At 41.6% G+C, this 13,195-nt stretch overlaps 1 protein-coding gene across 1 annotated transcript; it reads left to right on the top strand.

Moving 5' to 3' along the window:
• The first annotated feature begins 2,376 nt into the window (after nucleotides 1–2,376).
• Nucleotides 2,377–13,136, top strand: tmem178a (transmembrane protein 178a). The gene is made up of 4 exons (XM_053616675.1): nucleotides 2,377–3,520; nucleotides 9,699–9,812; nucleotides 11,407–11,544; nucleotides 11,630–13,136. Exons 1-4 carry the CDS (start codon nucleotides 3,079–3,081, stop codon nucleotides 11,854–11,856), a joined length of 921 nt encoding a protein of 306 aa, XP_053472650.1. The 5' UTR covers nucleotides 2,377–3,078; the 3' UTR covers nucleotides 11,857–13,136.
• Nucleotides 13,137–13,195: the final 59 nt, after the last annotated feature.

The following is a 13,195-nucleotide window of genomic DNA, read 5'->3' as shown; positions in this document are numbered from 1 at the left end:
GGGAAAGGGAAAGGGAGGGGAAGGGAAAGGGAGGGAAAGGGAAAGGGAGGGGAAGGGAAAGGAAGGGGAAGGGAAGTGGAAGGTAAGGGGAAGGGGAAGGGAAGAGAAGAGGAAGGTAAGGGGAAGGGAAAGGGAAGTGAAGGGGAAGGGAAGGGGAAGGAAAGTGGACGGTAAGGGGAAAGTAAGGGGAAGGGAAAGGGAAGATAAGGGAAAGGAAGGGAAGGGAAGGGAAGGGGAAGATAAGGGGAAGGGAAGGGAAATGGAAGTGAAGGGGAAGGGAAAGGGAAAAGGAAGGTAAGTGGAAGGTAAGGGGAAGGGAAGGGAAGTGAAGGGAAGGTGAAGGTAAGGGGAAGGGAAAGGGAAGTGAAGGGGAAGGGAAGGGGAAGGAAAGTGGACGGTAACGGGAAAGTAAGGGGAAGGGAAGGGAAAGGGAAGATAAGGGGAAGGGAAGGGAAGGGAAATGGAAGTGAAGGGGAAGGGGAAGGGAAGGGAAGTGAAGGGAAAGTGAAGGGAAAGGGACGGAAAAGGGAAGGAAAGGGAAAGTGAAGGGGAAGGGAAAGGGAGGGGAAGTGGAAGGTAAGGGGAAGTGAACTGAAAGGGAAGGGAAATGGAAGTGAAGGGGAAGGGAAAGGGAAAAGGAAGGTAAGTGGAAGGGAAGGGAAGGGAAAGGGAAGATAAGGGGAAGGGAAGGGAAGGGAAATGGAAGTGAAGGGGAAGGGGAAGGGAAGGGAAGTGAAGGGAAAGTGAAGGGAAAGGGACGGAAAAGGGAAGGAAAGGGAAAGTGAAGGGGAAGGGAAAGGGAGGGGAAGTGGAAGGTAAGGGGAAGTGAACTGAAAGGGAAGGGAAATGGAAGTGAAGGGGAAGGGAAAGGGAAAAGGAAGGTAAGTGGAAGGGAAGGGAAGTGAAGGGAAAGTGAAGGGAAAGGGATGGAAAAGGGAAGGAAAGGGAAAGGGAAGGGAAGAGGGGAGGGGAAGTGAAGGGAAGAAAGAAAGAATATTTTCCAAAATACAAAAACACAGACCCACTTTTGCTATTAGTGATGACAACAATATCATTAGTGACAATACCTGATACTGATCCAGTACTGTTCTTATACTAATCTGATACTGATCAGATACTAATCTGATTTATACTAATCTGATTCTGATCTTAACAGTGAACTTTATCTGTTTCATTAATCATTGTCACAAGATCTGATCCAACACCAGTCCAGTGTTTCAGACCAGTATCTGTCTGATTCCCAGCACCCAGTATCGGATCAGAACAGCTCTAATCATTCACTACACTCATGTAATAGTATAATTACTTAAGACACTGTGTGTGTGTGTGTGTGTGTGTGTGTGTGTGTGTGTGTTTTATTTCTGCTTATCTGAGTACTACACTGAATAAACACACACACTGTGACCACAGATAACCCACTGGTCCCGCAGGAGAACCTACATGAGAACCCAAAGGAGAACCCACAGTGAATTAACCAAAAACTTCAATACAGCACTTCCGGTGTTGCGTCTGTCTCACCGTGTAACACACACACACACACGCACACACACACAGAGACTGAGCAAAGCAATGAGGGCGGGTCCGGAGCGCTTGATTACATCTCTGAGAGCAGGTTATGATTTATTTATGCATTAAGGGAGCTGAACAGATGAGTGTTTACCGCTGTGTTTTCAGCGCAGACCGCACGCGTAGACGTGTTGTAGTGCTCTCTCTCTCTCTCTCTCTCTCTCTCTCACACACACACACACACACACACACACACACACTGCGGTGCTGATGAGGCGATTTCTGTCTGAATTCGAGGTTGGAGTTTCAGTCGCGCGCGACACACCCAGCGCTACTGTTGGCATCGTATAAACAGGATGGCAGTGTGTGCGTTGCTTAACCCCCAACCCCCCCCCCCCCCCCCCCGCCCCACTAAATGAACCAAAAATAATTACCCCCATGACCCGAATGAAAAGGACACAGACACATAGAGGGAGTAAAACTCTAACTATGATCATCACATCTACAGGAGGGGAAGCTGAAGAGGAGAGCAGAGCGCGCAGACTGCACCGTACACGCAGCGCGCGCTCACCGACCCTATTGATCACTCGCTCGAAAGAGTCGATTCGTTCGAGCAAACCAGGTATGAATGAGTCAAAGCAGTGAATGTGATTCAGCGCTCACACACACACACACAGAGAGAGAGAGAGAGATGTGTAGAACTCTACAGAGTGGTGTTAACATGTTTACACTGCACTCACACACTGATTCTGATTCTGTAGATATGACTTTGTGGGGGGAAAAAAATAACACTAATGGTAATTTTTAAAAAATTTAATTAAGGGTCGGGGCTACGCAGGTGCTCACGGTAATATTTATCAATCCAAGCAATTTAATGAGTAGACGTGTCATTGATGATGTTAGTCATTTTTGATTATTTTACACAGATTCTTTGAAAGGTTTCACACTTCGTTGTAAGTGCGTACTCCCACACCTTGACCTGCTCAGGTAACCTAATTCTGGGGGAAGATTAGGCGAGGCGAGCCGATCCTTATTTAATGGCCAATTAGTTGTGTGTTTATTAGCTATAAGATGTGTTACACGCTTTAATAAGGTTACTGGAGAGTTCACGTGGGTAAACGGGTTCTACCTGAGTGTTGTAGGGTTCTATATAAAACTTTATAATACCTCTTTGGAGATAAATCTCGTCGAGATACACATGACAGGTTTGGGAATCGATTCTCCTGATTCACTGTAGAAGATTCGGTTAAAAAAAAGGGAGAGAGAGAGGAATAGAGAGAGAACCGATTCTTCTCACCGCTCACATACAAGCACACTCACGAGACTGAGAGAGAGAGAGAGAGAGAGAGAGAGACGCAGAGGCAGCGTATTCAGCAGCGCGGAGGTCACGGGGAGGAAAAACAGAGCGAGGTCTGCGGACTCAAATAAACGGAAGAGAGAGAGAAAAGGATGCTTTAATCAGCACGCGCACTGAGGAGGACGGGCAGACAGGCAGAGAGAGAGAGAGAGAGAGAGAGAGAGAGAGAGAGAATGATGGCCGGTTTTCGGTGAGCGCGCGCTGATGTTCGCACCATGGAGAAACGGTCTCTCGTGACGGCGGCGAGCTTTTGCATGAGCGTCCTCGCGCTCGTGCTGCTCGTCACCGCCATCTTCACGGACCACTGGTACGAAACGGACACGCGCAGGCACAAGCGGAACTGCGACCGGTACGGAGCCGAGTCTAATGACCAGAAGAACCGGGAGATGCCCATCTATCACCTGCCGCTGGTGGACAGTACCGGGAGCGGAGGCGGGGGCGGAACCGGGGGCTCGCGCCGGAACAGCGTGGCTCTCATGAAACCGATTCACGTCGGGAGTCGCGAGGAGGAGCTGCTGGAGAACTGGAGGGCGATTCTGGGCATGGGCATCCTGGAGACCGAGTGCGGCCGCCCGCTCTTCCCCACGCACTCCGGGCTGTGGCGGAAATGCTACTTCCGGGGCGTGGACCCAGACATCGACCGGCTCATTTCAAAGGGTAACCCCACTGTTAGCATCATGCTAATGCACTACACTTATTACACCGCATACAGTACACACATGGAGCAACGACTTGAATGTGAGCTGTGTTCTGATACACACTTTACACACAAAACCACAATGTTTTCAGTTTAGAAACAATAAAAACATCCATTATGTTATTTAAAGTGCACCAGGATAAAATGTAAACGTAGGCTAATAATGTACACAGAATATTCAGTTTGAGTAAAATCCTGTGGGAAAATGTACATACATTCACCCTCGTTAACAAAGTCTATGTATGAATATACACGATATGCAAATATCAGTACACCCCAGTGTCACCCTGTCATCCCTAATGGCTGAACATCACTAACTTGGCTAACTCGTAAACTAGCTCACCTTAGGAACAGAAGAAGGATTTCAGTAACTACATGACAGTGTTACCATGACAACCACCATCTTTATCAGCTTATCACGCCAGTTCTACGGCTAAATGTTTCCACATATAATAGTTCACATATTGGATTTGATGGGTTCGTAAGTTGTGGAGTTTCTTTTGTGACATCACAATCCGAGTTCATGCATAGCTCCGCCCCAAAATCAGTTTCATACTGAAGTACTGAGAAAAAAAAAAAAAAAAACAGTATTTAGAACAAAGTGAGCTCAGTGTGTAGATCTGAAACGTTTCACACTGAGAGTTGTTTCATGTCTTCATGACAACGAGTCGGTGTGTATATCAAAGAAAGATATTTATATTTATACCACAGCGCTGCTGAGTTATGGATTCCGATTGGTCAGGAGGTGTTGATTAGTTTTCCAGAACGGTGGCTCAGACAGTAGCGCGGCCGCACATCGCAGGTTTATATATAATTAACGCGCTCGTTCTGATACGTTACGGTTTCTATAGTAACGGCTCGTTCACAGGGACGTGTACAGCGCACGCTCCACATAAACACACTGGTGAAGTTTTCTGTAAGGAGACGTTTCAGGAGAAGTTGGGAGAAGTTTTCCGACATCTTCAGGACAGAGGAGTTTACACTTCTTTGCGGTTTCTCGCTAACACGTGTAACTAGCTGCGTTTATTTTTTGTCTTATTAACTTGAACGAGTGTCTATAGCTGCTATAACACAAGTGACAACAGGAACTAACTCGCTTCACAGACGTTCTACAACATTAAATATAACTATAAAATAATTACATTAAATATTGTTGCACATGGCTGTGTTTAGTGTGTGTGTGTGTGTGTGTGTGTGTGTGTGTGTGTGTGTGTGTGTTGGTTTTGGAGCTGAATGGTGAAGGTGACAGGAGAAAGTCGATATAGATTATGTTGATGAGATGACCCTGGATTAAAGATGGAGATGTGCAGAGTCACTCACAGAGTCCTGTCGACCTTCAGCAGCTACACACACACACACACACACACACACACACACACACATACGCACACTACACACTCACACTCTACTCTCACACTACACACTCACACTCTACTCTTTCACACTACACACACTGTTACACGTGAAACAGGATCTGCACCACCTGTAATGTAAATGTAAGTAATAACCGCTCTGTGTGTGTGTGTGTGTGTGTGTGTGTGTGTGTGTGTGTGTGTGTGATGGGGTGGGGTGATGAAGTGGAGTTAGTGTTACCATCCTGAAGAAGTTGATTATTTTTCTCTAACAGCATGTCCTCGTTTTTTAAAAAAGGTTGTACTTTTTATCAATTTATAGTTTCATTTGACGTCAAATAAGTGAGTTCCTGTTCTCGCTTACGTTACAGCAGCTATAAACACTCATTCCCTCACCATCCCTCTCGCTATTCACTCTCTTTATACTCTCTCTTTACTCTCTCTCTTTACTCTCTTTACTCTCTCTCTTTATACTCTCTCTTTATTCTCTCTCTTTATACTCTCTCTTTACTCTCTCTCTTTATTCTCTCTCTTTATACTCTCTCTTTACTCTCTCTCTTTATTCTCTCTCTTTATACTCTCTCTTTATTCTCTCTCTTTATACTCTCTCTTTACTCTCTCTCTTTATTCTCTCTCTTTATTCTCTCTTTATTCTCTCTCTTTATTCTCTCTCTTTATTCTCTCTCTTTTCTCTCTCTTTACTCTCTCTCTTTACTCTCTTTATACTCTCTCTTTACTCTCTCTCTTTATTCTCTCTTTATTCTCTCTTTATTCTCTCTCTTTATTCTCTATCTTTATTCTCTCTCTTTACTCTCTTTATTCTCTCTCTTTACTCTCTCTTTATTCCCTCTCTTTATTCCCTCTCTTTATTCCCTCTCTTTATTCTCTCTTTATACTCTCTCTTTACTCTCTTTATTCCCTCTCTTTATACTCTCTCTTTATTCTCTCTCTTTATACTCTCTCTTTACTCTCTTTATTCTCTCTCTTTATTCTCTCTCTTTACTCTCTTTATTCTCTCTCTTTATTCTCTCTCTTTATTCTCTCTCTTTATTCTCTCTCTTTACTCTCTTTATTCTCTCTCTTTATTCTCTCTCTTTACTCTCTTTATTCCCTCTCTTTATTCTCTCTCTTTATTCTCTCTCTTTATTCTCTCTCTTTATTCTCTCTCTTTACTCTCTTTATTCTCTCTCTTTATTCTCTCTCTTTATTCTCTCTCTTTACTCCCTTTATACTCTCTCTTTATTCTCTCTCTTTATTCTCTCTCTTTATTCTCTCTCTTTACTCTCTTTATTCCCTCTCTTTATTCTCTCTCTTTATTCTCTCTCTTTATTCTCTCTCTTTACTCTCTTTATTCTCTCTCTTTATTCTCTCTCTTTATACTCTCTCTTTATTCTCTCTCTTTATTCTCTCTCTTTATACTCTCTCTTTATTCTCTCTCTTTACTCTCTCTCTTTACTCTCTTTATTCTCTCTCTTTATTCTCTCTCTTTATACTCTCTCTTTATTCTCTCTCTTTACTCTCTTTATTCCCTCTCTTTATTCTCTCTCTTTATTCTCTCTCTTTATTCTCTCTCTTTACTCTCTTTATTCTCTCTCTTTATTCTCTCTCTTTATACTCTCTCTTTATTCTCTCTCTTTATTCTCTCTCTTTATACTCTCTCTTTATTCTCTCTCTTTACTCTCTCTCTTTACTCTCTTTATTCTCTCTCTTTATTCTCTCTCTTTATACTCTCTCTTTATTCTCTCTCTTTACTCTCTTTATTCTCTCTCTTTATTCTCTCTCTTTATACTCTCTCTTTATTCTCTCTCTTTACTCTCTTTATTCTCTCTCTTTATACTCTCTCTTTATTCTCTCTCTTTTCTCTCTCTTTACTCTCTTTATTCTCTCTCTTTACTCTCTCTTTATTCCCTCTCTTTATTCCCTCTCTTTATTCTCTCTTTATACTCTCTCTTTACTCTCTTTATTCCCTCTCTTTATACTCTCTCTTTATTCTCTCTCTTTATACTCTCTCTTTACTCTCTTTATTCTCTCTCTTTATTCTCTCTCTTTATTCTCTCTCTTTATTCTCTCTCTTTACTCTCTCTCTCTTTATTCTCTCTCTTTATTCTCTCTCTTTACTCTCTTTATTCCCTCTCTTTATTCTCTCTCTTTATTCTCTCTCTTTATTCTCTCTCTTTACTCCCTTTATACTCTCTCTTTATTCTCTCTCTTTATTCTCTCTCTTTATTCTCTCTCTTTACTCTCTTTATTCTCTCTCTTTATTCTCTCTCTTTATTCTCTCTCTTTACTCCCTTTATACTCTCTCTTTATTCTCTCTCTTTATTCTCTCTCTTTATTCTCTCTCTTTACTCTCTTTATTCTCTCTCTTTATTCTCTCTCTTTATACTCTCTCTTTATTCTCTCTCTTTATTCTCTCTCTTTATACTCTCTCTTTATACTCTCTCTTTATTCTCTCTCTTTATTCTCTCTCTTTACTCTCTCTTTATTCTCTCTCTTTATACTCTCTCTTTATACTCTCTCTTTATTCTCTCTCTTTATTCTCTCTCTTTACTCTCTCTTTATTCTCTCTCTTTATACTCTCTCTTTATACTCTCTCTTTATTCCCTCTCTTTATTCTCTCTCTTTATTCTCTCTCTTTATACTCTCTCTTTATTCTCTCTCTTTATACTCTCTCTTTACTCTCTTTATACTCTCTCTTTATACTCTCTCTTTACTCTCTTTATTCTCTCTCTTTATTCTCTCTCTTTACTCTCTCTTTATTCTCTCTCTTTATTCTCTCTCTTTATTCCCTCTCTTTATTCTCTCTCTTTATTCTCTCTCTTTTCTCTCTCTTTACTCTCTTTATTCTCTTTATTCTCTTTATTCTCTCTCTTTATTCTCTCTCTTTACTCTCTCTCTTTATTCTCTCTTTATTCTCTCTCTTTACTCCCTCTCTTTATTCTCTCTCTTTATTCCCTCTCTTTATTCTCTCTCTTTATTCTCTCTCTTTATTCTCTCTCTTTATTCTCTCTCTTTATACTCTCTCTTTACTCTCTTTATACTCTCTCTTTATTCTCTCTCTTTATTCTCTCTCTTTACTCTCTCTCTTTATTCTCTCTCTTTATTCTCTCTCTTTACTCTCTCTTTATTCTCTCTCTTTATTCCCTCTCTTTATTCCCTCTCTTTATTCTCTCTCTTTATACTCTCTCTTTATTCCCTCTCTTTATTCTCTCTCTTTATTCTCTCTCTTTTCTCTCTCTTTACTCTGTTTATTCTCTTTATTATCTTTATTCTCTCTCTTTATTCTCTCTCTTTATTCTCTCTCTTTACTCTCTCTCTTTATTCTCTCTCTTTATTCTCTCTTTACTCCCTCTCTTTATTCTCTCTCTTTATTCCTTCTCTTTATTCTCTCTCTCTATTCTCTATCTTTATTCTCTCTCTTTTTTCTCTCTTTATTCTCTCTCTGTTCTCTCTCTCCTTATTCCCTCTACTTGTTATCTCTTTTTATTCTCTCCCTCTTTATTCCCTCTCTTTATTCTCTCTCTTTCTACTCTCTCTTTATTCGCTCTCTCTTTATTCCCTCTCTATATTCCCTCTCTTTATTCTCTCTCTTTATTCCCTCTCTCTTTATTCCCTCTCTATATTCTCTCTCTTTATTCTCTCTCTCTTTTTATTTTCTCTCTTTATTCTCTCTCTCTCTTTATTCCCTCTCTTTATTCCCTCTCTTTATTCCCTCTTTTTATTCTCTCTTTTCAGGTTAATAAGAGAGAAAATGGCAGATTGTGGTGTTAGTGAGAAACAGTGAAGAAGTGTAAACTCCTCTGTCCTGAAGATGCCACAAAACGTAAAGTTACAGCTTAACCTCTGACTGTTACCCAGCACTGACACTGGAGACTCCTTCCTTACACGTTACATAAACGTCTCCTTACAGAAAACTTCACCATATCAAAGTTACATATGATTCATGCTGATGTCTCTTATTGTCTGGAAAATCCAAGAGAGAGAGAGAATGAGCATGTGTATTAAGTGATAGAGTTACAATGGATATAAAATGTCTACACACCTCTGTTAAAAACATTTTAGGGAACAATAAGAAAGTTACAATGACCTGGTTGCATAAGTGTGCACACCCTTTTATAATTGGGGGTGTGGCTGTGCTCAGAATGAACCAATCACGGTCAATCTCATTATCATACAGCTGTCATCAATGAAATAATTCTGATTAACCCCAAATAAAGTCCAGCTGTTTCTGTATGATTTTCTTCTTCACATCTTCATGAACCATAAAAGAGCTTACGGAGCATGTACAGGGTCTCGCTGTCGTAAGATATCGATCAGGAGAGGAGTATAAAAGAATTTCCAAAACATTTAGAAGTACTATGGAACACCGTGAAGACCATCATCAAGGTGTGGAGAAAATGGACCACCGCAGTGACATCACCAAGAACAGGACGCCGGTCCAAAACTGAGGAAAGGACAAGAGAAAAACGTACCGGGGAGGCTGCCGAGAGACCTACAGCAACGTTAAAGGAGTTGCAGGAACATTTGACGAGTACTGATTACTCTCTGCATGTCACTGCACTCTCTCGTATTCTTCACATGTCTGGGCGACGGGGTAGGGTGGCTAGACGGAAACCCTTTCTCACAAAAAAAACACCCAAGCCCAACTAAATCGCTCCAAACCATGTGGCACAGTGTGTTATGGTCTGAGGAGACCAATTTATAATCTATATATCTCATATAAATTACATGTGTACTAACACTGTGTCTGTGTGTGTGTGTGTGTGTGTGTGTGTGTGTGTTGCAGGTATTGCAGATCGCTGCACTGCAGTTAAATATCATTTCTCTCAGCCGATTCGACTCAGGAACATTCCCCTGAACCTGACCAGAACCATCCAGCAGGACGAGTGGCACCTCTTACGTATGTACACACACACACACACACACACACATTGACACACACATCGATTTGTCAGAGTGGGACAAGTGGGTGTGTCTTTGGGACTCAACTGGGCGTGTCTGAGTGGGACAGAGGGGCGTGGCTAGCCGTTCTCATGACGTTCAGGACCAAAAGATTTAGTTAGACGCGCACTGCTGCTTTCGCCTCCTGTCGAAGCCGTGTGACGTTTATCGAGATTAAATGTTGACGTGCGCCTTTACTGAAAAAATCTGATCCGAGTGTTGGAATTTCATTAACCTGTAATTTGTGCTGTTTAGTGCCTAGGAGAATCTAGTCTAATATTTGAAAAGATTTTTGTCTGTTGAATCTGTTGCTAAATGCGACTCGTTCTCTTATTCCTGTCTCTATTTACTGACTGTGAACAGATATTTCACCTCCTTCTACACTAAACTCTGAATTTACACCCAAATAGTAATATTTTCATGAACAGGATTAATGAATTATTCAGTAGTTCAGTGTATCTGGACAGCACTTCAGTATTTATATTTGTCTTTATTGTAACGGTGATATGATCCCTGCTGCTGTTCTCACAGCGGTGTACCCCAGGGTTCCATGCTTGGCCCTGTTTTCCTTTCATGGTAATGCATCTCATGGGTTTTAATCCAGATGTTTAATATCTTTTTTTTATGCATCTGACACATTACTGTAGTTTTCTGTAGATTAGCCATGTTATCAGACCTGATTGGATTTCTTAATTAGATCAACAGACAACTCTTGGATTGCTAGCATCTAAACAACGTTATGCTAACCATTACAGAGTTATACGTTTCTACCTACATTCCTATCGGTTATTTCCTGTTCAGAAAACTTCTGAAGAAAAATAATATTCTTACTGTGCTTAAATTTGATCATTTATGTAGAACACGATTCAGTGGTGATAAATAATCTTAAAATTGTCTCTTCTCCGGCTCACGGAGAAGATTAGAATCGAATCGAATTTCACAAGTTGTGTGAATATTTACACAGGGGAGGGAAAGTTCCTCATGTTCAGATTCAGGTTACGCACGCGTTTCATTTCTATCTAAGCGTCACGTTCAGCTTATTAAAACGACCTGCACAGACTTAAAAAAAAGTGTAAATAAATGAAATAGTAAAAAGCTGAAATGATTGTGAGAATGCTGTGAGGTTGACAGTCCGGAAGGTTGTGATTATCTGGAAGGAGGTGAGTGTTTTTGTGGTTTCGTCTCAGTTGACCTTCAGTAATCCTCCCACAGTCACATCCTGTAGAGCGCTGGTTTCCACTGCAGCAGCTCCTGAACAGGACTTGGCAGAAATCACGGCAGAAACGATGAAGAATATTTATGATGGGTGTGTGATTTTTCCTTGTTGACTACAGATGAATTAGGGATTTATTGTAAATGTGGTGTGTGATGTTGAACCGGTGTCCCGTATGTTTCGGTTACACACCATCACACACACCGTCTCACACACACATAGTGTTAATTATACAGCGTTATTATTATCAGAGCTGCTGGAAATAACGTGTGATCTCTCACAGTGTGGGCGGAAGTCATGGAGACGCTCTGTGTGTGTGTGTGTGTGTGTGTGAGTGTAGATCTTAGAAGAATAACGGCGGGCTTTATGGGAATGGCTGCTGCTGTGCTGCTCTGTGGCTCCGTCGTCTCTGCAGTCGGATTTTTCTGGGAGGAGAAGCTCACGCAGCATGTATCAGGACTACTGTTCCTAATGTCAGGTACACATACACATATATACACACACACACACACACACACACACACACACACACACATATGGTTCAATGTTCCTATTTGCTGCAGGGATCTTCTGCACCATCTCCTTGTGCACCTACGCCTCTAGCGTGACCTATGACCTCTCCCGAAACCCCCCCTTTATCTACGGTCTCCCGGGCGACGTGGATCATGGATTTGGTTGGTCGGTGTTGTGTGGGTGGGCGTGCCTCGGGCTGACGGCGGCATGCGGCTGTATCAGTACCGCCTCTCCCTTCATCACGCGCCACAAAAACACACACACCTCTGCCGTGTGAGAGCTCTCTACAGTTACTGATTGACTCAACACCTCTCTCTCACACACACATACACACACACACACACACAAACACACAAACAAATATATTACACCATATTTTTTGGACTAGACGTCACTCTGGGGTGTAAGACCTCACTGCTATCCCACACCCCAACCCTTTCAGTAGGGAGGTGGAGCTTCCTTGTATCCAGCCAATCACAGACTTGATCATGTGACGCCACCATTGTTCACTTCTTCAGCTGATATAAATACTGCTTTAATTATACAGCATTATAGTTCAACACTACACTGTATGTGTGTATATATAGGTTGTTGATTGTGAAATATGATCAGTCGTTTCCTGGTTAAACCCCGCCCCCATCATCCCAACCACCCACCTACGCGCACACACACACATACACACACACACACACACACGTGTATGTGTGAGGACTATTCCATGAACATAGTGACGATGGTGATGATGATGATGATGGTGGTGGTGGTGGTGGTGGTTACAGAAGTGTGTGTTTGTATTAATATTGTGTAATGTCACAGAACCTGAACACAGTGTTAATGAGGAGTTCATAATCTGCACTAATTACAGCTCGTTGGTGACATTAAGGATGAAATGATGAGATGAACACACTGAATACAGCAATGCTATAATAATAATATTAATAATATTTAATAATGATTATGATGATGATGTTATAGTCGTGGCTGTTATACACTCTGTGTGTGTTCCTGAGTGTGAACTGTGAATAATAAAGTCCTGTACAGATCTAATAAAGCAGTGTGAAGACTGGTGTGTGTGAGAGCGAGAGAGAGCAAGAGAGAGGGAGAGTGTGTGTGTGAGAGAGAGAATGAGAGAGAGAGAGAGAGAGAGAGAGAGAGAGAAATCACTTACTGCCACCTAGTGGACAGTTGAAATTATTTGTAACTCACAAATCCACTTTACTCCACTGCTGAGAGAAAAACGATCATGTATTTCTCTGTCTTTCTCTCTGTGGGGTCTGTCTGTCTTTCTGTCTGTCTCTCTGTCTGTTTGTCCATATGGCTGTCTGTCTATCTGTTTAAGTACAAATGTGATCAATAAAGTAAGCCCGTGTGTGTTGTTGTTGTTGTTGTGTGTGTGTGTGTCAGTAGGGATGCTGCAGTGTCCTTCATCACATCACCCAAAGAGGCATTTTGAACAAGTCCTTAATCTTTATTATTAAAATGATAAAGCGAACCACAGACAGCAGCTTCAGCATCATCATCAGCTCTGTACACACTCAAACTGATCTTTAATCATCTTTACTACAGGTGAAATTTAAATACAGCACACAATAAACCAGAAGAAAACAATAAAACAC

Source organism: Ictalurus furcatus, chromosome 27 (genome assembly GCF_023375685.1).
Source record: "Ictalurus furcatus strain D&B chromosome 27, Billie_1.0, whole genome shotgun sequence".
In the NCBI taxonomy this organism is placed as follows: domain Eukaryota; kingdom Metazoa; phylum Chordata; class Actinopteri; order Siluriformes; family Ictaluridae; genus Ictalurus; species Ictalurus furcatus.
Note: the sequence above shows the minus strand (reverse complement) of the source record. Positions and strands in the feature narration are given on the sequence as shown.

Bases quoted from the DNA above. Each gene is read 5' to 3' on its own strand.
- tmem178a (XM_053616675.1), top strand. From the start codon at position 3,079: ATGGAGAAACGGTCTCTCGTGACGGCGGCGAGCTTTTGCATGAGCGTC. The intron at 9,813-11,406 runs GTATGTACACAC...GTGTGAGTGTAG, and splicing joins GGACGAGTGGCACCTCTTAC to ATCTTAGAAGAATAACGGCG. The intron at 11,545-11,629 runs GTACACATACAC...TATTTGCTGCAG, and splicing joins ACTACTGTTCCTAATGTCAG to GGATCTTCTGCACCATCTCC.